Consider the following 25,904-nt stretch of genomic DNA (forward strand, 5'->3'; position numbering starts at 1 on the left):
AAATGCTTGGCAACTTTAAGATCTGCATTGATCTCCGTACATCTGTTAGAAGGAACGTAGATCTAACTTTTTGAAAAATAAGATCTCCGTACGCCTACTGTGGATTTGCAATTCTGAATAAATCTTAGAAGATCTCTGATGATTTCGGCAGATCTTCAATAATTTTATACCTGTAGTAATCTTTAGAGATCTCGAATCTTCGATGACTTCAGATTCACGGTAATCTAAAATGATCACTGATCTTACCTGATCTCTGAACATTTCACAATAATATTAATGGAGATCTATTTAGATCTCTGCAGATCTACGCAGAACGACAAGTTACAAACGTCAATTTTTCACTAAGGCTACAGAGGTAACGGAATATCTATGACAAATTCCAAGAATTTTCACAAATCTTCGAAGATCTCTTTAAAAACATTGCCCTGGCAACTATGAGCTCTAATTTAATCTCCTCTGCGTAGATCTGTTAAATAGATATTGTTAATTATGATTTACCGGAAAATTATTATAAAGTTCTGTGCCTTCTATTGGCTTATCGTTTTCATCTAAGTAACTCCATACTATATTTGGCACTGGAGATCCTCTAGCTTCGCACTTTACGTTTATTCGTTCATTTAATGGATAAACTTCCATAGTTTTTTCTTTATTTATTATGATTGGAAATCCTGAACAACAATATTTAACTTAATAAAAAATCTTAAAAGAATCATATCAATAGTTGATAAAAACAAAATATTACCTGTGACTTCAAGATCAAAAGTTATAATTTTTTTTAATACCGAATTATCACTAATAAGTGTATAATTACCGCTGTCAGTGAAGCTTAAATTGTATTTTACCAAAGTGGTAGAAAACTGTTCTCCATTAACTTGATAATCATGAAAGTTCCAAGTGTTATCTATCTCCTGTCCTTTAGGATCCAACCTAAAATTATTCAATTTTAGTCAATAGAACCATGGAATTTAGAGTGAAATTTTCATTATTCTTATTTAAACCGCTCAATTTGGGTTCAATTGAAGATTTTTTGAATCTGTGAAGATGTAATCGATTCCAAAATACGAGAAATCCTGTAGAATTCTACCGAAATCATTAGGAATCTACCCGACTGGATTACATCAATCCATACGAATCAAAAAAGATTCCCATGGATTTCTATAAAATAGACAGTGGACTCATTCCCAAGAAATCTATCCTCAGTAATTTTATCTCTGTGTCGAGCATCGCGATAAAAAATTTTCAGACGCTTTGCATTTGAGGTGTGCAATATTATAACTTTTTTCTGTCAGAAAACTTGAATACACCCAATTTAACCCTATCAAAAAAGCCCATGTGAAAATTAAGCTGATGCTCTTATATGAATCCCTACTTGGCTTTTCTGATCTATTCCCATATAGATCTTATAGAAATCCTACAAATCTTAAGTGTATATCTTTCACAGAAATTCGGGTACTATCAATTTTGGATATAATGACTTTCCGATGTAGAAATCTATGGTATCTCAAATTATCCATGTATATTATCTATAAAAAATTCACTTATCCCAAATTATAGATAAATTACCTACAAAGTCATGTGGGGTAAGTACGTGCAAACCCATGCATTAGAGGCCAAAATAAATGGGTTTGCGCACTCTTACCTAAAGCGCACACTTTCCCTACCTGACGCTATGGGAATTCAGATCCGTAGGTTTCTATATGGATTTTCCACATGGATATGAGATATCCTAGTTCCTAGATCTATGTCTAGAATTGAAATCTGGGCACCTATCGTTTCTCATATGGATTTTCTGTATAAGAATTCAACTACCCAGACTCCGATATGAATTTCTCACATGGAATCCAAAATATCCAAATTTTTATATGAATGTCCTATATGAGAATCCAGATACCCAGGTTTCTATGTGAATTTTCTACAGGGAAATTGAGATATTCAAGTTTTTATATGTAATTCTTGTATGGAAATCCAGGCACCCATAGTTTCCCACGTGGACCCCCATACTATTTTACACAAAATTTTTTTAAGCAAAGGTATTGGCTGTTTAACACTTATACAGTGAATAAAATACATTACCAAGTGAATTTTGGTAGTGGATGCGCATTAACATTAATAGTTAAAATGAAATCTTTCCCAAAATCTTCTGAATAGGACTTTTTGAAACCTTCTATTGACACTTCCAAGTGATTTTTGACTTAAGTAGAATTATGTCGATCAATTAACAGTTCATCGAATTAATTATCATCACCATATTCAGTATGCATAAAGTTACTTACTGTGTAATGCTAAATTAATTGTTTCAGTTCTTATCACCGGATACTCATAGGCATAACATACATATTCACCAACATCTTCCAGAGTCACGTTTTTAATTGTCAATTCCAAGATAGCAGTATGAAAAATGTCAACTGTGATTTCACGAAAAAGTTTTGTCGTGGCTCGATTGCTCTATAAATTGAAAATTTTTATAAAATATAAAAGGAATGAATAGATCAATAAATGAACAAAGACAAAAAATTTTATTACTAGTTTTGGTATGAACCAATTGACAAAAGTTCCACTGCTTTGATAAATCGCAGGAACTGTACAATTTAGACTAAAGTCTTTACCAAGTTCCATGTGAGTGAGTGAATTGGTAGTAATTTTTGGTGTTTCTAGTTGATCCCATTTATCTGCAATTCAATTTGTAACATAACTATTACATATAACCCCTATCAAAAAAATCCATGGAGGATTGTACAGAAATCTGAAGAAATCTATGTAAGAAAGTATGGGTTCACGTAAGAATCCATCGGAATTAACCGGAGTCTGATGCTACGGGCAGGTCTTCGCAAGAATTTTTTAACCAGAGTCTCTTCAATTCCGGAGATGGAAGAAGTGCTAGGCCCACAGAGGGTCGGGCTCGTGGTGACTATGATTAGGCACCACGCGTCAATGGGGTGAGTTCTTTAAACTCACCTCTAGTTTACGTCACCCTTGGTCACTTAATTATATTTTTCAATTAAGGATGCCATATGGGGTGAAAGTAGGGGCATTATTGCGTGTGTATTTCTAAAATAGATGGGAGAACGGCACCCATAAATCGAAGTGAGCATTGAAAGTAACTGATCATCAGTTAGCTCCGTTTCATTACTATATTAGTTACCTTACAATATTAATATCCATTGGTTTTTATGTAAATCCATACGTTCCACAATCAATTCTCATAGGTTTCCATACAATCTTTGATAGATTTTTTTTCTATTAAAGAGATGTGCAGAATTCCTGACACCGGTGAAAAAAAAAAACTATTTGTTGACACAGGCATGTTATCAACTAATCAATGCAATAACTCTAGAGGCATTCTCCAGTAAGTCTTACGTTAATCTGTATCGTCAGTTTTCAGTAAGCCTGCATCGTCAGTCTTGAAACAATCCGATAAAACTTTCGTAATATACATTAAGAAAATCTGTAGAAGTACTTGCTGAAGATACGATACTTGATTACGATGGATTAACTCGGACTTGCGACAAAATTGCTTAAGATACCTGGACATGGCCACTCTTATCGTTACTTCCTGTGCTGTCTATCCAGCAGAAGTGTATTAAATTTAATAGCGCCGATTTAATGTTCGATATAATTATATCGAGTAATAATATTATTTATTTGTAGTACTTTCAATTTAAATGATGCTCACTGGGTTTGCTATGGGTACTGTGCTTGAGCTTGAAGTGACTGGGATGAAAAGAAACCAGATGTGTTAAGCAGTTCTAGAGCAACTCTGACCTAAAATTGTTATATAGTACGATATTGTTTAAATATTTCGGCAGACGATTTCTACAGATTTCAGAAAAGTCTTTAAGAAGGATCTTCCGGAAGATTGATAAAATTTTGGCAAGTAACCATATGAAATCCATTTTGTTCAAGTCTTGCTCAAATTTTCTGTGAAAAACTTGCTGGAGGACAATGCTACTCGGGAATATTTTCCTTTATCACATTTTTTTAAATTAAATTTTTTTTTTAACTTAGTAAATATAATGTGATAGTAAAATACTATCAGTGCTTCGCTTATAAATTCAAAGAAAATTACCTGACAAAAAAATATTGAAAGACTTCTGGTTTTTTTCGCTCTGTGCTTTTCCATTTGGATTAATAACACAATCATAAAATTTCGGACTATCACTGTGGAAATTTTTAATGGTGAATCCTTTCCTCGGATCGTACAATAGTGAATTATTTGGTTGTAATTTCTGTTAAAAATAACAAGTTTTGTATCTTCATATTTAAAGTTTCAAAAGCAGTCTCAAATATTCTTATTAAATTTACTTTGCTTGTTTATATTTAAATTATTAACTTACGTGTCCCCTTGTACTTAATTCTACTTGATATTCTAATGAAGTTGGCCGACATGGTATCGTAACATCATCACCGACGTTTACTTTTAACATATATCCAAAAAATTCGTACTGAATAAAAGGAATATTCACAAACAATTGGTCAATCGCTGAAATAAATTTTAATGGCAATTTAAAATATCTTATGTTGCTAGCTGATGCAAGCATGACCATTTTGTGTGACTTTCTGAATTATTGACAATAAGTACCGCTTGTGGGTATTTATAACAACGTAAATTCATAGTCCAAACAGACATTGAAATACAAGCTTAATGATTTATGAGGGCAGTGATTATAAGATTAGATATGTAGTTTAGTTTTTTACATTTAACAAAAACGTAAATCCATTTTATCCCAATGTCGTTGTAAATATCTGGTGTGATGGAATAATAATGTTGGAAAGATCTTTCATACTTTTGAGTTGTATTGGCACAGCCATACCATCCACTGTCAGTATAAACTGTTTGTTGACGTTCGAAAATATTTTGATAACTCTGATCATTTAGAAAAGCTCCTGTTATGTGCTCTGGTGAGTTCACTCTCTGTTAAAATGGCAATTTATTATCAAGTTATAATCATTTCAAATATTATTGAACACACTCTTGGCATTCATATTCATTAAATAAATTTAAAGGTAAGGTTTAGTTGGACTTACACTTTCGGGGTCAGAAACGGGATAAAAGAAAATTGTTCGTTCACTACTTAAGCAAACGATCGATAATGGATCCCCTTCGCTTAAAGAAATTGTTTCAAAATTCGATGTTACTTCTGGCGCCAATGTTATAACAGCTGTAATAATGCAATTTTGGTTAGCAAAGTATTAGAATTCATCAAACATTTCTAACCCGGGATAAACGATTCAGATCTACATTATCTATTTTAGATCAACGGAGATCTGATTTTTCAAAAAATTATCATGATAGCGAAGTTGACAGAAGTTAGCAACAACCTACTACTGCAACTTATCGATAAGTTGAACGCAAAAGTTTGTGTTTCCGTTAGTTGACAAAAACTAGGCTCCAGCTTTCTGAAAACGTTACAGGCAAAAGTTGTCTTCAATTTTCCTAGAAAGTATACGACAGGTTGCAGCAGGTGATTGTCACCTACTTTTCCAGAATGTGTGATTGTTAAAATAAATCTACGTTATTTTTAGTAGATCTACATAGGACCTCTGTTGTCCTAACAAGAAGAATTGACATTTATAACTTGTCGCTCTGCCTAGATATGCATAAAACTCAGTAAACCTCGATTGATATTATTGAAAAATCTCTTGTGACATAACGTTTTGGCAATAGGGGTTGTAATTCATGTTTCTGACTGTGAGGGATAATTTAGAAACACTAAGATCTTACCTGGTACATTAATAGTCTTTACAACATAAGAATCGCAGCTAAGGTGATTGCATGCTTTGCAAGTGAGTTTTCCGGTATTTTGGACATTCAATTTAATAGTAGATATAACTTTTTTAATATCAATAGGAGTCACGACTTCCTAAAAATATAGATAAATATTTAATCATCGATTCAATAGCCCATAGTATACAATTAGCAAATGTATTGATAATGTTATTTTTAATTACGGACATTGAATCTGTCATTTTTTTCTGTAGCAAACGTTGAACTGTCAAAACTGTTCGAATAACTCCAGGTAATAGTCGGCAAAGGATATCCCTCAGCTTCACATTTAAACTCTAATTCTTCATTTTTTGTAATTTTTTTGACCTCTTCTTGCGCACGCTTTGTTATAAATGGCTCAACTACAAAATAGTTATAAATACAAATATGTATATATAAGTTTCAAAATCAGCTGTCCGTGAATATCTAATCGTTTTTGTCTTATATCAATCCAAGCTTATTATAAGCAACCGTAAGGGGTTAAAAGGGAAAAAGTTTCGTCATAAATCCACGGTTGAAGATCTCTCTCCATTTCAATTCTGGGCGCACGTTCTAGATGCTTGCGTTACATATGTTAATTATTGCAATTCACTCGTTATAAGCCTTAAAAAGACCAATGATCATTGATAGACTCTGTAAAATTCAAAGTCAATGACATACAACTGGTATTTAATAGAAATACTATGCATTTACAAGATATTATTATTCAAAACAAACGGTTGTGATTAAGATGCGAGTGATGTTTATAACGAGCGTCAAGAGATGGAATGTGAGCGACCAAATGAGTGGGGGAACTTCATGGTCGTCATAAAAGACGCGATAGGAGGTTACTTATAATGAGTTTGAACTGCATATACATAAGTAAAAATACTTATATGAGCACCAATTCCAATATCTGATACCATAGTTACTATATATGACATAAAAGCTTCATTTAGTTTTATGCTGATATTATAGATGGTCACATATGATAGGGTTCTCGATACTCTATCGAAAAAATCCATGTACGATTGCACGGGAACTCATAGAAATCCATATAGTAAAGTATGTATTTATGTAAGAGTCCATAGGAAATAATGTAGGAGTGTATGGCTCTATGTGAGAATCCACATAGGAAACTATGGGTACCTGGATTTATAAATAGGAACTTGAATATATGTATTTATTTGTGGTAAATTCATATAGGAATTGGGGTCTTTATTTATGTGATTTCTATAGAATCCGAGGTATCTGGATTTCAATATCTATCGTCTATCGATACACATATACGAATAAAATAACAGATTAACATTTCTATAGGAAACCATATGGGAATCCATCTAAAAACACCAAATGAAAATCCACATAGGAATCGAAGCTGGATTCTCGTGTGGATTTATTTGATAGGATAAGCATGTATGATTATGTGCAGATATAAAAGGTTTATCTATATGTAGAATCATCGATCTTAACTGATCATGCGTACCCACTGATAATTGTATACGGTTTTGAAAAATTTAATCTCTATGTAGTTACTTGTGATCATTAACGAATGTTATTTGATCATCTATGATCATGTTTGCTCGTATATGATCATACATAGTCAGAAACTTTTTTATACGACATGATCGTAGATAATCAGATTGGACTGTTTTTGGTGGCTGATCAGGTATCAGTCCTTCATGTTCTTAACTTGAAAAAAATATACTGAAACATTCATTCTTACGTAAGACATCCAGGAAAAAATTTATAGTTTCAGTTTTTTCTGAATTCGTAGCGATCAGTGTATAGTTGCCCCTGTCTTCAAAGACCAGGTTGCTTTTCAATAAAGTGATCTCGAAATGTTCACCGTTAATTTTATAATTATGGAATGACCAATCGTTGTCAATTTCTCTTCCCTTGGGATCTAACCTGAATTGAAAAAAGAAGAAAATTGAATATAAAAGAACTAAATAGACGCTAATAATATCATCGAGGGACTTGACTGTAACATTCGTTTCATTCTCTCCGCACTTCTTGTGATACGAAATTAATAGTTTCAACAACAAATCCATTTGAGAGCAGAAATTCATAAGCTAAGAAATTTCTAATCGAATTACCACTTAAATGATGGCAAGGGATAGGCAGCAACATCAACTTTCCACTTTATATCTTGGCCGATTATTTGTTTATACTGGTTTGAAGGGCTCTTTGATATATTAAGATATTTTTTCGCTAAAATAACAAATGTGAAGAAATCAGTCCTGATAATAATGCCATTTTTAAACTTATAGAGATAATCTTTATGAGAAAATAACGTACTATGCAGTTTAAGATTAACTTTTATTAAACGTAAAATTGAGAACCCATAAAAATGGCACTTGTATTCACCGACATCTTCATTGGTGACGTTTTCAATCGTCAGCTCATTAGTGTAAGAAGGAGCATAAGTTCCAGGTTCAATAATAAATCTTGTCTTTGGTTTACCCTAGAATTCATCGAATTTTAAATGAGCAACAATACTCAAGATTGGATATTGATAATTGTTTTTTTTATACAATGGATACCTGTCTTGGTGTAAGCCATTGAAATAAATTTTCCGTAAAACTGAAATTTCCATAAATAGTGCAATTCAGTTGATAATTGTCACCGACACTCATTTGCTTCGGTGGATAACTTGTTATATATAGTGATGAAGACGTTCTAAAGAGACCTGATTCTGTATCTGGAACTATAAACAAGTATAAGTTAGTTTCAATATATTGTTAAGCATTTTGACAAATAAGTTTAATTATTTTCTTAGATTCATTTTCGGATAAATTATCCTACAAAAAAATCATAAAGGTAATCACCTTCAACTTTTAGTCTAGCTTTGAGTTGGTCTCTATCTGGTTTAACATCACATGCGTAAGTTTTAGCATTTTTTGACGAGATGTTGTGTAATGTAAATCCTAATGTTTCATTATAAGATATTTCCTTACCCAAGGAAAGATATTTGGTAGGTTCCTTATGAAAATATAATATAATAAGTATCAATAAGAAAATAAGTATTAGTACAAATAATAATTCATCACTTAATGAAAAAGTTATTCAGTAACCCGATGGCCGACACCTTAATATCATATTAATATACACTGTCAAAAAATAATGATTTCAGTCAGTGAGATCAGATGTCATTGAGATCAGTTATCCTGGGATCATTTGTCGGGGATCAGTTGAAGTGAATTATACCCCCTCACGAAAGTGGACAAGCTCGTCATAAATTTTAGCAGTGTAGTACTCAGAAATGGAGCTCCAAGCTACCACCCAGCTGTGCGAGCTGTCCTTCATGTGATTATGGAATCGTTGTCCCCATGGTTGACTTACGCGCTAATGAAAAGCGTATGCTCAATAATTGCAAAGTCTAATTAGTAAGGGTGTTCCGGACTCGCCTTGTGGAAATGTTTATCTTTGATCAATTCATTGCATTCATAGATTAGGGTTGTTGTTCGAAAGAAGAAGCACTTGAAGTCCACGTTTTTTTTTAGCAGATTCGCTACATCTATTACTCAACTAACTGTACCGTCATTGTCTTCTGTCGAAGAGATGGTATCTTGTGAAAATAAACCTGTTGTCTACTCTATAGTCACCTCGAGTCTCTTTCTACTATTATTTGACGTGAATAATTAGCGTGTGACTTGCTCGGGGAATGTAGAAAATCTATCAGGGGATGAACAAGCGGATAATTGCTTGTCAGGAACCCGAAAGAAACAAGTGGAGGAAGCCCTTTACATAGGGTATGGGAAGAACTTGCAACCCACCAATAATTCGACGCAAGCAGGTTGACTAGAGCTAGGAGTCTGGTACCATAGGGGGTCCCCATTGCAAGCCCCATTTCGACTAGAGTCTTTTTATTTCCTGAGATGGAAGAAGTGGGAGGCCCGAGTGAGGTAGGACTCATGATGGCTGTGGTTATATACAACGCGCAATGAGGATTTTTGAGTATACCTCCAGTTTATGTTCACTCTTGGTCGTCTTTTCGGCTACGAATGTCGTCTGGGTGGAAGATAAAGGATTTCGCAGGGCGTGTTTATCCAAAAAGGTGAGGAAACGGCCTCCGGTCGGCGGAGGTGGACCTCACAGCCCCGTTACATTAATCAATTGATTATCTACTCTATAGTTTTGCGATGGTAATAGTTTAACCAATACTTGATAGATTTATGAGAAACCAATAGTATGACTGTAGATCACAAAGCTTATCTACAGTTGAATTTCATTATCTTGAACAGTTAGTTTACAAAGGAGCAGAAAATTCTAGCTTATCGAATTACCCTATTCTTCTAAAAAGCAAACTATAACGAATGCGCTTATATCTACATTAATGATGCACTTATGGATATACACAAACACATACAAATATCGGGTGGAAGACAACGTAGTTCGTAGTGGAGTTCAAGATTGAAGGCAAGTTTAGAGTTAATGGAGTTCGAATATATTTCTTTTATCAATGGAATCTAGTTTATGTAATGATAATAATAATAATGATAATAATAATAATACTTCTTAACTTACACTATTATAGATCGATAATTTCACGTCATATTCTGGTGAAGTTGGGCGACATGGAATAACAACATCTTTGCCAAATTCGCCTTGAAGAAAATAACTTAGATGATCAGACACGAGCGTTTTGTTTTCAGCTAAAAAATCAAATGACAATAAAACTATCAGTACAAAATTTGATAGGATAAAAATCAAAAGAAATTCTTCTGACATACATTTGACAAAAACATAAATCCATGTAATATCAATTTCGCTGTAAATAAATGGCGTAATCGAAGTATTTCTTAAGTTGAGTTTTCGATCATTTTCACTCGCCTTTGCACATCCATACCATCCAGTGTCTCCATGAACTGTTTTGGGTCGTTTCAATGTTACTTGAAATTCATTTTTTTTTCTACTAGTTATTACTTCTGATGGTGACGTAAGAGTCTGTGAAAACAATGTAATTTGTGAAATTAATAACGTGATAAAACAAAAAATTGCACGCTGAGAATAACTTAGACTTTTGCTTTTTTATAACACGGTCCATACTGATGTTATTTTAGTCTCCATTAGGAAATCACTTACCGCAAAAAGTGGTACAACTATTACTCTGAATATGTGAATATTCACTATTTGCTAGTGAATTTCGCTAACTACCTTTTAGAGAGTACTTCCGCAAATGTGAAATATTATTCATTGATGGTATATTCATTCAACTATCCATTCTTTGCCTGATTTTTAACCTGAGGGCCATGAGTAAATAATATTTCTTTTACAAGATAAAGAAAAATAAAAAAGGCAACATACTCTACAAAGGTATTTCAAGTATATTTCTAGGAAATTAAGATATTATTAAAATATTTATCAGGCAAAAAATGAGAGTTAGAACACCACTCAAAAATATAAAAATGATTACAATAGTTAGTATAGGTGTTACTTCTATAATTGATACTTTGAAAATACTGTTTCTATAAGATATAGACATCATATCAAAAAAATATTGTAATCGTGACTGTCAATTTATCCCTGCGTAAGATAAAAGACCTAGTACCTGATCACTTCATGTATTTTTAATTCTATATTTAGTAAAATTTAGTAAATATAGATATACAAATACATAAGTGATCAGGTACTAGTTCCCTGATCAGGTACTGGGTCTCTTGTCTTATATATAAGCTTAAGGATTCCTGCGTAAAGCATGGAAATACTTATCGACCACCTTCTATGACCCTACCAGGTAAATCTAAGATTTTAGACTGGTTCTTTACTCATGTAAAATATCTATAATGATTGTATAAGATCCTTGTGAAAATCATGAAGTCTAACGCAAAATCTATTTTATATTCTCACAGAGCTCTTAAAATGACCCACATATGAATCTATATTACAATAATGATAACCCCAGTAGCATTGTCTTAAGCAAGCTACTTAATGAATGTCCTTCAGCAAATGTCTTACGGAAGATTCTAACAAGACTTGAAAAAAATGTATTTCATAAGTATACTTGCCAAAGATTTCAACAAGTTTTGCTTAAGATTCTCCTTAGACTTACGGACATCTATAGAAACAGTGCAATGACTTTTAAGCAATAAACGTATTATATAACAAGGTTAGAACAGAAATGCTCAAGATATAGGGTTTTCACTCCAAATTCAACCGCAGGATCTATAGCAAACCCAGTGGACCTCATTCAAATTTAAAGTGTTACCAATACTGATATTATCACTCGATCAAATGACATCGGACATCAAGTGGGTACCACCTAATTTACCATATATTACCTTGGACATATCCAAGAATGAAGATACAGACTTTCGTACGACTTCCGAAAAGATGTTACTAATAAATCTAGCGGTATAGGCTAGTGACTCAAATAAACTGATAATCATTTTAATATAAATACAATCAATTTCTCAATTTAACTTACGTAATAATCATTTTTCGGATAGAAAATATCGATTTCCTCTGACCCAGTGCATGATACTTCCAATATATCACCTTCATTTATCTGTGTTTTTCCAACATTTGTTGAAATCATTAACTCTGACGCTAAACACACTGAATGAGAAATAACCCATTAAATATTTATAATGTTTTTACACATAATTAATTTTTATAAAAAAAAAATGTGTTTTTTAATTTTATTAATTAATTTAAAACTTACGGTAGCTGTTTGCTATTAACCAAATAAAACATTTCGAATACGTGATCGTCATTGTTTTGTTATTGACCAAAGACCTTAATTATTACTCAGATCATTTGTTACTATTGCTGAGAACATTTGAATATATGGAATGAGAACTACGCCTAAAGCAATACCAGTAATTAAGAAAAAAATTCCGTTCAGTCATTAATGAGTTCTAAATTTGATAGAAAAAATAGTTCAAATTTGATTCCAAAAAAGATAAGGTTATCAATTTTTGTAATGAATAATCATAGCTTTAATATTCATCAATAATCACACAAGTGAATGAAATAGTTGCAGGATTATTAACAGTCTAAAGAATATACTCAAAATTATAGAAAGAGCCACTCCGCAGCTGAAACAAAAATGGCTTTCTCACAAAAAGAACATAAGGCGTATCCTCTGTGTGACGTCCTGTTTTTTAAGCACATTTTGGGAATTTTTTTGACGACCAATGGTAAGATAGAACGTCGTTCTTACCATTTACTTGTTAATATTTCAAGAGAGTGTGAAACAGATTTCGAATAAAACTCTTCATTACAACTTAAGTTGGACCGCTCTAAAGACACCCGCTTCGGAAGAAAGTACGCTCACTTCCTCCACGGATTCGGGTCATCGGGTTATCGAAAAAAAAAAAAATGTTTGGAATATTCAAAAGTGCACGACTCATAATGCTCATTTATTTTGAAATAATGAAATAATAATAAAAAAATGGCGGGAAGCACGAATAAATTTAAAATATATACAATTTTCTTTCATTAAAAATTGTTATGGTTTTTTTTTAATTATAGTCGTATTTTTTTTATAATTATAGCAGAACCTTCTTAAAAAAACTTGATGAATAACAAAAAAAAAAAAAATATATGTAATTAAAAAAAAAATTTCTTTAATTGAATTGAAAAAATTCAGGCTTACCAATTAGCAAAAAAAAAAACAGCTGTATTAGGACGGTAATGCGCAAGCGCCTCTGGTGGAATAAATGTACGTATAACGTATAGATATATCACCATCCATGTTAATTTTACATAGATATATACATAGATATAGCTACACAGCCTTTTTTATTGTTTAATTAATTATAATCAAACGACACTGAGTTACCTAGTTATTCGCAATAAGGGACCTACAATTCTTTCAAACAATTAAAAAAAAAAATAATTGATTCACTTACTGCATTTTTTCGCAAGTTATAATGTATACAGGTTTCACACTTGATGGATAGGAAATTTTTTAAACTATTCTGATGTTTTTCCGTTTTTATTAAACTAAATAAATTTTTGAAAAGTATGGAATTAATCTCCATTAAATTATCTTCAAAATAGTATGCAACATATTGTTACGTTTTGAATAATTCTCAATATTAATTTTTAATTATTTAATAATTATTTGTATTGTCTATAAACAATGGAGACTGATCCTGGTTACAGCACCATTGTTACTTTTGGGAATTACCCTAAATAAATTAAAAATAAAAATTGTTTTTAATTATTTAATTTAGTCCAGGCTTGGCCTCGTTGGAGTATCGATGGACTCCCGGTGGGCCTTGGTCGTCGATTATTTGATAAATTATTATTTTATTTAATTTTCGCAATTTAATTTATTTTCGATGCCGATTCCAGCTCTATATTATTTATGACAGCAGGTGAATGGATAGGTCATCGTGTCGGAGAAAATATTGGGGTGCAAATTGGCACCCCAAAATAAGGTTGAATTAATTTAGGATTAATTGTAGTTTATTAATTACTTAAGAAGCAGAGGATCGAGCTCCATGAGCTCTCTCTCAAGACTGACTATTTAGTCATTATAAAAATATAATAAAGTCAACAGAGTTGACAAAATATTGACGCTGCATCTCAGGTTCCCTGTGAGAGAATTGTCGTGGCCCGAGTCTCATGCATCGTCATCTGTTTTGACTACCCGCGAGCCACGGCGACTCCCTTATCGTAACCGATTTCCAGTACATTCCAAAAAAATTAATATATTAAAAATAATTAATTTAATTTAATCAATCAAATATTACGAGAACGTAACAATATCTTAATTCCGTGAACTAACAAAGGTATAATAATTGAAATAGTTGCCGAAGTGAGTCAAACAAAATTTTTCGATCGTAAAGCACACTCTGATGCTTCGCATCATGAGTTGTGCAAAATGGCGTTTTAATCTGTAAGCTTAATGCATCGAGTAAACTCGAATCGTTTGCAAATGTTGAAAATTGGGTTTTTGGCTGACTTCTAAAAAAAAATTTTCAAATTTCACGATTGTTTTTTTTCTTTCCGAAAAAAAAAAAAATACTTGAAATTTCCGGATGATTCTAGTTCACTCCGTGCGTCTACATGTGCTGAGCCTACCTTAGAAATTTCGAGTAAATTGGTGAAACCGATCTCAAGATATGATGGAGGAAAGTTTAAAAAACAAAGTTTTCGGAAAAACGCATTTAAAGTTTCAGGATTGATTAAAACTATGAAAATCTCAACTTACCATCAATCTGCGATGCTTAGTCCATAGAGCACTCCTTTTTCTTCTTCTTGGAAGTTGATCAGATTCGATTACGCTACTCTTGCTTCGATTCTGGCTTGTTTTACTCGTCACAATAGGCCCAGCCTCTTAACTTACCATATTTTATTTTTACATGTGCCACAGAAAATTGAGTTGCTAGACACTTTAAAAAAATTCTCACCAAATATAAGCTCGTAATTTTAATAAGGAGATCCTCCGCATCGCAGTTTTTAGTTTTTTCTCAATCCAATAGAAAAAAATTCATACCTCATCATTAATTGATTGTACAGAAAAATGTTCGAAAAGAATTTTGGAGGAGATTTGATACTCTACAAAAAAAATATCCTATACTGTTTCCGTAAGCTTCACTATTTGAATGATATTAAAGATTTAAGTTTGATCATTTTAAGACAAATTTCAGTTTTGTTTATGAATTTTATAACTTGACAAAAAATGACTATTATAAAATGCGCAATACAAACTGTTTTAGGTTTTGGCGATTGAATTACGCGTTTAAAAGATATTCATCATCAAACTATTATTTGTACTGATTTTAAGAGTTATTGATATGATAATCGAAAAATTTTTTTTATATGTGTCTACAAAAAAAAAATCGTACATTATTTATCACTCAGTTAATTGTTTATTAATTAAAGAAGAAAAGTTTTCGTTATAAATATATTATGATATGTTTCAGTTTTAAAGAAAAAAAACTCCAATTAGATATAAAAAAGTTTTTTATTTCAATTTTCAACTGAGTTATTAATTTTTAAACAATTTGTTGGTGCAAGTAGGGTTAATTTTTCAATGCTCTTTAACATCTTGCAATGAGAAATAAAATACAAAACAAAAATTCTTTAGAGAAGAAAATTTCCATAGGCCAATCTCCAGCTATAGTGGAAACATTTTTGAAGACGTTTTAAAGACGTTATCGAAAAAAAACATGATCGTGATTTCTAATGATTTAATATAAAATGTTTAGAATTATTGAAGAAAAGTTTTCGAAAATTTTTAAAATAAAACTCAAATAAAACAAATTTTTGAAAATTTTCAATTTTCTTAGCGGAACGTTAAAAATCTGTCTGTCAGTTGACCCTGCGGGCCAGCTTTAACACTTTCCAGTCAAGGAGCTCGAAAAAATTGTTGTTAATACATTTTCGAGCTCAGAAATACTTTTGTATACCATTGTTTTCGAAAAAAAACATTTTAGCATTTCTTTCTCCCACGATATCTCTCGAACGAATTAACCAATTTTGATGGTTGAGGTAACAATCGACGTGTTTTATTAAGTTCGAGAGCTGATTAGATTTTGGAATTGTTTAGTTCAGTTGTTTCAAAGATATTCGCAAAAAACTGTTTTTTATCGTTTCTCTTTCCCGCGATATCTCTTAGCAGATGACCCGATTTCGATGGATGAGGTGGCAATCAACGCGTTTTGATAAATTCTGAAGTAAATTAGATTTTGGACTTGGCTAGTTCAGTTGTTTCAAAGATATTCGTAACACATTGTTTTTCACCATTTTTTTCTCCCGCGATAACTTTCGAATGAATTATCCGATTGAGATGGCTAAGGTGGCAATAGACGCAATATATTGAGTTCTAGAGCTGATTAGATTTTGAAATCGATCGTATAAGTCGTCTGAGTTATCAATGAGAAACTAAAAAAAAAAATCTGTCTACAGGTTGACCCTGTGGGTCAGCCCGAAAATTTCCCGCTGTTTTCGAGCTCAAGGAGCTCCTTGAGCTCGAAAACATTGTTAGGGGTACATTATCGAGCTCGAAAATACTTTTGTATGCCATTGTTTTCGAGAAAACCGTTTTTTAGCATTTATTTCTCCCACAGTATCTCACGAACGAATTGCCCGATTTTTATGGTTGAGGCAGCAATCGACGTATTTTGTGAGTTCTAGAGCTGATCAGATATTGGAAGCGTTCAGTTCAGTTGTTTTAAAGATATTCGCCAAAAACTGTTTTTACCATTTCTTTCTCCCGCGATAACTCTCGAACGAATTATCCGATTGAGATGGCTACACAATAAAAAATATTGTGTAAAATCAACACAGTTTGTGTGTTAAAATATCGCCACAAGAGGGCGCAAAAAATTCCACAGAAAGACAGAAAATGTGTTAATAAAGAGTGTATAACACATTTTTTATGTTACAAAAAGTGACACAGACTTTGTGTTAGTTTAATACAAACCGTTTTCGACACAAATACACAATATTTTTTACTGTGTATGGCGGCAATCGACACGTTTTATTAAGTTCTAGAGCTGAATAGATTTTGAAGTTGATCGTATAAGTCGTTTCTGAGAAATCAATAAAAAACTGAAAAAAATATTTTTTTATTTCGTAATTCACCAATATTTTCGAGTCTACTCGATCAAATGATCTGAAACTTCCAGAAAAATTGATGGCCAACAAGCTCTTTCGATCGCCTTCTTAACTATCCAAATCGGTTCATTAGTTCAAAAGTTATAAAGAGTTTACATACATACATACATACACACACACACACACACACACACACACACACACACACACACACACACACACACACACACACACACACACATCCATACATACAGACGACGGACATCATTCTGAAAATAGTCAGAATAGTTTCCTAGGACCTCAAATCGTCGACATCTGATGAAATTTCGACTTTCGTAAATCGGGGTAAAACCAATAACTTCCTGAATTTTCCGAAAATCGTCGATTTTCTTAGCGAAAAGCTGAAAATGTTTTTATAAAATTCTACGAAATTTTGTAAAACTTTACAATGAAAATGGCCTGGTTAAACTTTATAAAATTTTACCAGGCTATTTTCAGTATAAAATTTATAAGATGTTAGTACCAAAATTTTGTAAAATTTTATAAAATTTTAAAAAAACATTTTTTACCAGGTAATGAACAAACGTCATTAAAGAGCTATTAAGAGATAAAAAATACACGATAAAACAAAATTTTAATTAACAGCTTAGATTAAGGTCAACTATTCGTTGTTATAAAAAATTTCTATTTAGTAACCACTTAGTCTACATACTATGATTAATAAATTTTATAAAATTAAATCACCCCAAAAATGGACAGTTTCATCTACACTTTAAGTCAAATTCTAGTCTTATTCATCTTATGTACCTATCAACTAAATGGGAGCGATGAAGCGAGTCATAAGTGTGCCGCATACAATCACGAAGTATGTACTAATCAACATAATTATCTCAATATTTTCTAATTGAATGTTAATGAATTTTTTCATGCCTTAAGCGCAAAGCGCAGATGCCATGCTCTGTATTCACCTAAAAAACGAGTCATTAATTTCGTCACGCTAAATTTTTCTAAAATTTAAAATATACTCTAAAATAATTTGAAAATGTCCCTGATTTAACAACCGGATTCAACCAAATTAAAAATATCAGTTCTGTTATATTCTGTTAAATTCAGTAAGTCAGAATTTAAAAGAATTAAAATATTAGTTCTGCTCAATTCTGTTGAATTCTGCAAAACAGAATTTAACTGTATTGGATATTTCAATTCTGTTATATTCTGTTAAATTTGGTAGGACAAAATTTAAAAGAATTAAAATTTCAATTCTGCTCAATTCTGCTGCAGGCACAAAGCATGAGATCGGCTCTTAAAGGTTCCTAGGTTCAAGTCCCATCTCTGAGTAATTGATTTTTCTTGACAATATATCTAAGGCCTACAGTTTCTTGTCTCAAGAAAGGTTTGCTTATTCCACTGAAACTGACAATCTTCAGTCGAGTAAGTTATTTCTTGAGTTAAGACTGAGGTATTCTTCAGCTGAAATTAAAATTTCTTGTCTTAAGGAACTTTTTTTGATTAAAGAATTTCGAGTTTCAATTCAAAAATTTTGGTGTTTTAAATTAAAAATTTCCTTTCGAGACTTCATGAAATTTCAATCTCCAACCAAAGAAACTTTTCTTCTTAAGTTAAGAAATATATAACTTATTCAAAAAAAGTCACTTTTTTGGTATGAAGAATCAGCTCCTTGTAATAAGCACAATAATATCTTCTGCCCAGTATTTCATTTCTTCAAGTAAAACTCTTTTCTTTAATCAAGTGCAAATGCTCATTTTGGTTCAAAAGATAAGTAAGGACGAAATTTTTTTACTTGCGCCAAGTGATTCTTTTTTCCGTGTAGCCAATGTGTATTTCGACATTGAAAATATTATCGACATTCAATATTCACTTAAATTCAGTATCATTCAAAATCTGAATCAAAAATTCGCGAATTACTTCCGAAATGAACACAAGTAAATCAATTAAAAATATGCTAACGTGGTTTGATTTAAAGCAATATTCAGAAAAACAATAATTATTTCGTTATGAAAAAGAATTAAACCGATTAAAAAATTTTGAATTCGTTTCAATTTGGTTTAATTCAGAACCAGAAATTCCAGGATTATTTCCCAATTAAACAGAATGAAACCGAATAGAATTATTTAAATTCGTTTAAATTTGGATAAATTCTGGTTTTTCTGCCAAATTAGACAGAATTCATTTTTAAGTTCGGTACCGAATGAACAGAATTTATCTGAATTATATAGAATCAAAATTTAAATTCTGTTTAATTCGATCAAATTCAGTTGTTTCATCAGGAGTACTGTTACAAAGCAAAGTGATTAGATCAAATTATATCCTGGCAGATCTATTTATATCTGATCAGATTGAATATTTGGATTTGATCAGATCTCATTATGCCTGACCAACCACCGTTTATATCCGGTCAACTCTAATCAGATATAATTAGATCTGCGCTAAATACAATATTAGACATGATTATATCTAGTCAGAACAGCGTATATCTCGTACGATCTGATCAGATATATCTATACTAAATCCAACATTTAATATAATCAGATCTTATTATATCTGCTCAGATATAATCATGTATACGTCTATTTTTTATCGAAAATTGTTTATATCTGGTCAGATCCGCGTATCCCATACAAAGTTTGGAAATCGGCCCTAGATCGGGCCATTACTGGGCCAAGAATGTCGATTAATGGCTCAGCAATGGCAATTTTTATTGGCCGATAAATGGCTTGTAGCCAGGATGATAACCTCAGCTCATTAATGGCGCTCGGCTATCGGCTGATTAATGGTAGCCAGCAATCAGACAAGCAAGCAAATAAATTTAATTTAAAAAAAATTTTATTTGTATTATCTTAGTAGAATTCATGATCGTTAACGTTTAAACTATCTAAGTGCGGTAATTGATGTGAAAAAAACTCGGTGAATATTCTGCCGAGCTCCAGGCGTGAACTGCCGTTCTTCTGATTGCTGGGTCTGAACACTGGCTACTGGACAAACCTACTAATGTGGAACTGATACTTTTATATGATCTACTTAATCAGTCTACTTCAACCATTTGGTTTTATGAAATAGAACGAGCAATTTAATTAATGCTTTTGATTAAGAAAAAAAAAATAACTTCGTATTATTTTTATTATAATTACATAATTTTTCAAAATAAAACTCATTAAATTTAATTGATTATTTATCAAGAACCCAGTTGAAATATCTTGCTCTACCGCCATTATTAAAAATGACATTTATTGTACCAATTTATGACTTATTTTTTAATTGAATTAATTTTTGTAAATAAAGTTCTAAAATTGCGGTTGTTGATTGCAAATAATAAAAAACTCAAAAATATATAAATTGTTAGTTGTAAATAACTTTAATCGGAAAATTTAAATTTTTAATAATTAAAATTTAGTTCACTTCAAAAAAAAATAATTGTTAATTATAGAAAACTATAATAACAACAAGTTGAATAATTAATAATTGATTGGTAGATTTTTCATTCAACAACAATCAATCATGGAACATTGATTCACCAACAGTAGCCCAACGGAGCGAACCGATAATTGGCCAGTCGTAAGTAGCCATTCATTGGCCAGCCATCGGCAGCGTTGTACGACTGACGTTCCCTCTATGGAAAGTAACATTTTAATATGAAACCAGCAATACCGTAACATATACATTCAAAAATTTTATCAAAAACTCATTTCGATTTGACTACGCTATCTTGATAAAAAATTAAACGGCTGCTAGTAATTAACCAGGTTTGGGCCATTACTAATTGCCAATGCTTGGCCGAGCGATGGCAATCAGACATCGGCCAACCTACGGCATTTTTTCCATTAACGGTGACTTTGTATGGGATATTTCGTAAGATCTGATTAGATATAACTATATCTGAACTACATACAACGTTTAACATAATCAGATCTTATTACATCTACTCCGATATGATGACGTCTACGCAATGATTATGTATACGTCTCATTTTTATAGAAAATTATTTATATCTGGTCAAATCTACGCATATCTCTTAAGATCTGATTAGATATAACTTTATCTGAACTTAATCTGAGCGAAAAAACAGATCATTGGGACGTTTTTGGGATTACCCAATGCAAAACATATTATTACATTAACAACTTTCATGAAGAGTACGACGATCATTGAATCTCGGATTTTTTATTTCTTCATCAGTTATTCTTTGGTATTATAATAAATATACTATTTACACTCACACGATCGCATATGTGGGTCAGCGCAGTGGATAGCATCCAAAACTTTAAATTGGAAGGATGCAGGTTTGAGCCCAACAGTCACCGGGATATTTTCATCAATCATAATCATGTACCATTCTTCTAAGTAGCGTTCTTAATACGTCAGATTACATTTCGGATCGAATTTAAATTATCTTATTCGTTTTTTCGCAATTTAATATTTTTTAAATAGGGATCCCCGGGAAAAAAGTTTAGATCTGACTACATATGAATATATCTGATTAGATTTGACTAGATCTCGTCAGATAGAGACAATTTAAATATTTGGCCAGATCTGCTTTGTCAGATCTGATCAGATATAATTATATGTGGTCAGATCTAAACCTCTTTTCCCGGGTAGAAATATCCGGATCTGACTAGAACTGTGCAGACCAGGCTCTATTTAGTTTGTTATTTGCTCGGTTATACATCCGAACAGATATGGACAATTTGAGATCTGGCCGTATCTGCTCAGATATAATTATATCTAATTTATTCTTTCACCCAGGTCATATCTGACGAAATCTGGCCAGATATGATTAGATCTCGTCAGATTTTTAAATTGTCTCTATCTGATGAGATCTAATCAGATCTGTCCAGATTTCGTCTGATAGAGACAAATTTATGATATGGCCAGATCTGCCTTGTCAGATCTGATCAGATATAATTATATGTAGTCAGATTTAAACCTTTTTCCCCGGGCTGATGGGCTTCAAATGTTAATAACACAAAATTAAAATGAATTTGAGTATATTTTTTTAATCAAACGTTTTATTTGAAGTCCTTAAACGCACAAAATGATAAAAATGATAAAAATAATAATATGCAACAAAATTCATCGTAAATAGTTAAATAATTTTATCCTTGATTATGTAATCATAAATAATATACTTGTTTCTTTATTTATAACCTAAAATATTTTAATTTTTATTAGTTTGAATGAATAGTTTTTTAAATATATAATTATATTTGCTTTTTCATTTTTTTTATGCCTGCCCCCGACCAGTAGAACTTGCTTTGCTCGTGCTGCGAATCTCAGGGCAGACATCGTCAACAGGTGCAATTTTTTTCGTGCTTTTGATCGGCTATAAAGAAAAATAGTATACACCAGGCGTGCAGTAATTTAAAAGCACAAAACGTCGTGATATGATGCCCTCGGCTTTGAGTCGGGCATCATGACGCGCAGTGCAGGAATTTCAATCTTTCTGCTTTCGTAGTATAATATACTATTAATGGATAATGATTGTTTATGCAATAAACTTAAAATTCACTTGAATACCTATTACATGACACGAGTGCGGAATGTATGCACAATTGATTTTTCAACATTGGTTTTTTTTTCAAATTATTTCAGTGTAATCCTGATCATTTGCAGCCGTGCTGTGATGAGACTTTATCGTGCAAATCAAAAAAATCAAGATATGGGTTAGTCTGCGCAGAAAAAGGTGTAGTATATTACATACCTAGGCCAGTAAAATAAGAAAAGTCTCAGAGCACATGTAATTGTGGGCCGAGGCGAAGCCGAGGCTGACAACCATGTGGTCTGAGATTTCCTTTTTTACTACTTGAGCATCGCATACAATCTATCGGTCTATCCCCGTCAGAATATATTTGGAATAACTTTTAACAGATATTCTGTTACTTCTTTAAGGGGTTAGGGGTACTCAGGGGTATGAAAAAATGATGATTTTCAATAATTTTTTTTTTGTAGTTAATTACTTTATTTGACAAAAATAAAAACATAGCTTTATTAGAACACGTTTCGATTTGACTTCACGAAAATTTCAAAAAAAAAAATTAATAATTCAAAAAGTTATCGCTGTTTTTGTAGAGCCCGTTCCTCCCGAAGTCCTTTGCGGTGATCATCATAAGTCCTTGGAGATTCATCTAAAATCAATCGGACAAGAAAAATTAGTTTTATTAATAGATAATCTTGTGCCTGATCGAAGCTTTTTTTTTTTTTTTCGAAATTAACAAAATGGCGGCCTCAGGAAATTTTTTTCAAATTTTCGAGAAAAAAACCGACAGTTTATTGTTAAAAAAAAATCGAAATTTTGAAAAAAAAAAAAAATCCTTCGATCAGGCACGAGTTTTTAATGTATTTCAAAAGTACAATAAATTTTATTGAAATCTACCGAGCAGTTTTTAAGTTACAGTGATCACCAGTTCAGAAAACATAGTTTTGAGAAAAACGCATTTAAAGTTTTGCTATGGATTTATGTCGAATTATAAGAATTATTTAATAACTTACACTGAGTCATCTATTCCTGGACCATATAATAGCTCTTCAGCCGACATAGCAGCTTCCAAAATATCGATTTGCTGGTGCCTACGTTGCAATCGACCTTCTCGGGTGTTATCATTAGCGCGCTTATCTGCTACTTTGATACGTGCAGCATCCATTCTTTCTGCATACCGATGAGAATTAGGCCCACAATTAAGTCCTAGTGTATTCATCAAGACTAATAATGAATTTATACCCTCATTAAATATACACATAGCAACGTATGCAGCTATTTGTACGATGGTAAAACTAGTATTTACCGTTTTTGGGCATATTTTCCATACTAGTTGGTTAAAGCTTTCATTATTATTCTGATTGAATCCACCTACACATCTTGAAAGTAAATTTTCATTACTAAGATCTTCGTATATAGGCTTGATAGCTTTTAAAACATCAGAAGGTAAAGGAGAATAATCGTGAGAAAAGGTATCAAGCTCTCCTCTTGCTTCAGCGCGCTGGTAAGAGCACCAAGATTCTTCGCCTTTTGGACACATATCATGATTCGGTTTTTCATCACTCGAGCCGTAGTGATAAAAGGTTGCCATTATAGCAGATTTCATATTTTCAATAGAATCACAATGCCGGCGTATTGCTAAACCATAGTACACAGTTAGTTTGTCTATTAATTTTCCTGTGAGCTTACCTCGACCACCAAGACCTTTTTGTTTACTCTTCAGCGTACGTAATCGACTCCCCATCCGCTTTTGGACATGCCCTATACATTCCTTTTTATTTACAGTTGTATTTTCGTAAGGATCTGATTTTATAATTCCTGAATAGGTCTTGGAGTCACCATCACCAATATAGTTGGCATACTTAACTCCATATTTAGTTTCAGAATACGAAAACATTTCGACCATCGCATCCACCTCCATTTTCCCAGAAGACCCTTGATGATTAGCAGAACACACATCTTCATGCGATTGATACCATTCCTCGAACTCAACAGTATTTGTTTTTTTTTTCCAATACTCACATAGCTTACAATATGCACTTTTAATGTTTATGTCAAGAATCTTTCCAGTAAAATAGCCAATTATAGAAGAAACTCCAAATGACGATGTATATCCCCGTTTTTGCCAGGTTCCATCTCCCGATACAGTTAGATGATTTATATCTTCATTTTCAGTTGTTGGCATTGCTTGCTTTTCTTCATTCACAGCTTTCGTCATGAAGGTTTCTGCGACGGCTTTACTACAATTCAAAATCTGTTTCAGTAAAATTGTATGCGTAGATTTATCTAAAAAAGACGGCATGTCCATCAGGCCGCAAAACTTGCACAATCCTTCGTATCCTATTCCTAGTATTCTCATTACAAAAATGAAACGTCTGTTTATTTCATAAGAATGCCCAACGAAAGAACAGGAAGGAATATATTCATTTCCACAGTTATTACATGCAACTACAATTTTGAATCCCAGCCCACGTGTACTTGCTGTTTGAAACACTACATTTCCATCACATTTTTTACATTTTATAAGAGCAGAAATTGCAGTGAATACCTGAATAAAATTTATTATTCGAAATTCAGTACTGCTGTCTTCAGGTACATCATCTTCAGTGTTTTGTTTTAATTTTTTAGAAGATGTACTCTGAATACTTTCATCACGTTCGGCTGTTTTCGGATTAAAAACATTCTTTCTTTTGACTGAACGCGACTTATGAATTTTTTCAGAACTCCGAAGTTCTCTTGAAACCTTTCTAGAATCACGTCCCATGGTTAATAATTTAATTCACTTGAGAAATAATTTATCACAAAACTATCGACTGATCAGTGCAACGACTACAGGTATACTGGCAACCAAAAATTATTTTTCAGTTCTTGTACTACCTACAAATTGTGAATATATGTAGAAGGATATATATATATATATATATATATATATATATATATATATATATATATATATATATATATAATTATAAATACATTAAAATGGGGAGATATTCATGACAATGAAACCCGAAAGGTCGGTTGCTTGCAGCTGTTTCTAGCTACCTGCTCTCGAATGCCACGTAGCACCCGAGCGTCCTTTGGTCATTGTTAAATAACTCGAAAAGAATTTGTCGGATTCACTTCAAATTTTCACACAATATTTTTAAA

At 32.3% G+C, this 25,904-nt stretch overlaps 2 protein-coding genes across 3 annotated transcripts; both read right to left on the reverse strand.

Annotated features, from left to right (window-relative positions):
* Positions 1–766: 766 nt before the first annotated feature.
* Positions 767–9,052, reverse strand: LOC130677733 (hemicentin-1-like). Its single transcript, XM_057484585.1, has 13 exons — positions 8,954–9,052; positions 8,575–8,728; positions 8,290–8,453; positions 8,045–8,210; positions 7,843–7,957; positions 7,470–7,654; positions 5,954–6,126; positions 5,723–5,861; positions 4,335–4,480; positions 4,067–4,226; positions 2,524–2,669; positions 2,274–2,445; positions 767–927 (listed from the first exon to the last, which is right to left on the reverse strand). Exons 1-13 carry the CDS (start codon positions 9,050–9,052, stop codon positions 902–904), a joined length of 1,845 nt encoding a protein of 614 aa, XP_057340568.1. The 3' UTR covers positions 767–901.
* Positions 9,053–23,185: 14,133 nt separating this feature from the next.
* On the reverse strand, positions 23,186–25,619 carry LOC130677250 (uncharacterized). Of its 2 annotated transcripts, none has more exons than XM_057483932.1 (3): positions 24,061–25,619; positions 23,768–23,960; positions 23,186–23,403 (listed from the first exon to the last, which is right to left on the reverse strand). In XM_057483932.1, exons 1-2 carry the CDS (start codon positions 25,516–25,518, stop codon positions 23,895–23,897), a joined length of 1,524 nt encoding a protein of 507 aa, XP_057339915.1. In that variant the 5' UTR covers positions 25,519–25,619; the 3' UTR covers positions 23,186–23,403; positions 23,768–23,894. The 2 variants fall into 2 exon arrangements, with proteins under 2 accessions (XP_057339915.1, XP_057339916.1); XM_057483933.1 differs by having other exon boundaries at positions 23,768–23,978.
* Between the last annotated feature and the right edge of the window lie 285 nt (positions 25,620–25,904).

This window comes from Microplitis mediator, chromosome 11, assembly GCF_029852145.1.
Source record: "Microplitis mediator isolate UGA2020A chromosome 11, iyMicMedi2.1, whole genome shotgun sequence".
Taxonomy (NCBI): domain Eukaryota; kingdom Metazoa; phylum Arthropoda; class Insecta; order Hymenoptera; family Braconidae; genus Microplitis; species Microplitis mediator.

Bases quoted from the DNA above. Each gene is read 5' to 3' on its own strand.
- LOC130677733 (XM_057484585.1), bottom strand. From the start codon at position 9,052: ATGAAGGACAGCTCGCACAGCTGGGTGGTAGCTTGGAGCTCCATTTCT. The intron at 8,211-8,289 runs GTATCCATTGTA...GATGAATTCTAG, and splicing joins AATGGCTTACACCAAGACAG to GGTAAACCAAAGACAAGATT. The intron at 7,655-7,842 runs GTAATTCGATTA...TTTTCAATTCAG, and splicing joins CCCTTGCCATCATTTAAGTG to GTTAGATCCCAAGGGAAGAG.
- LOC130677250 (XM_057483932.1), bottom strand. From the start codon at position 25,518: ATGGGACGTGATTCTAGAAAGGTTTCAAGAGAACTTCGGAGTTCTGAA. The intron at 23,961-24,060 runs GTAAATACTAGT...TGAATACACTAG, and splicing joins GGAAAATATGCCCAAAAACG to GACTTAATTGTGGGCCTAAT.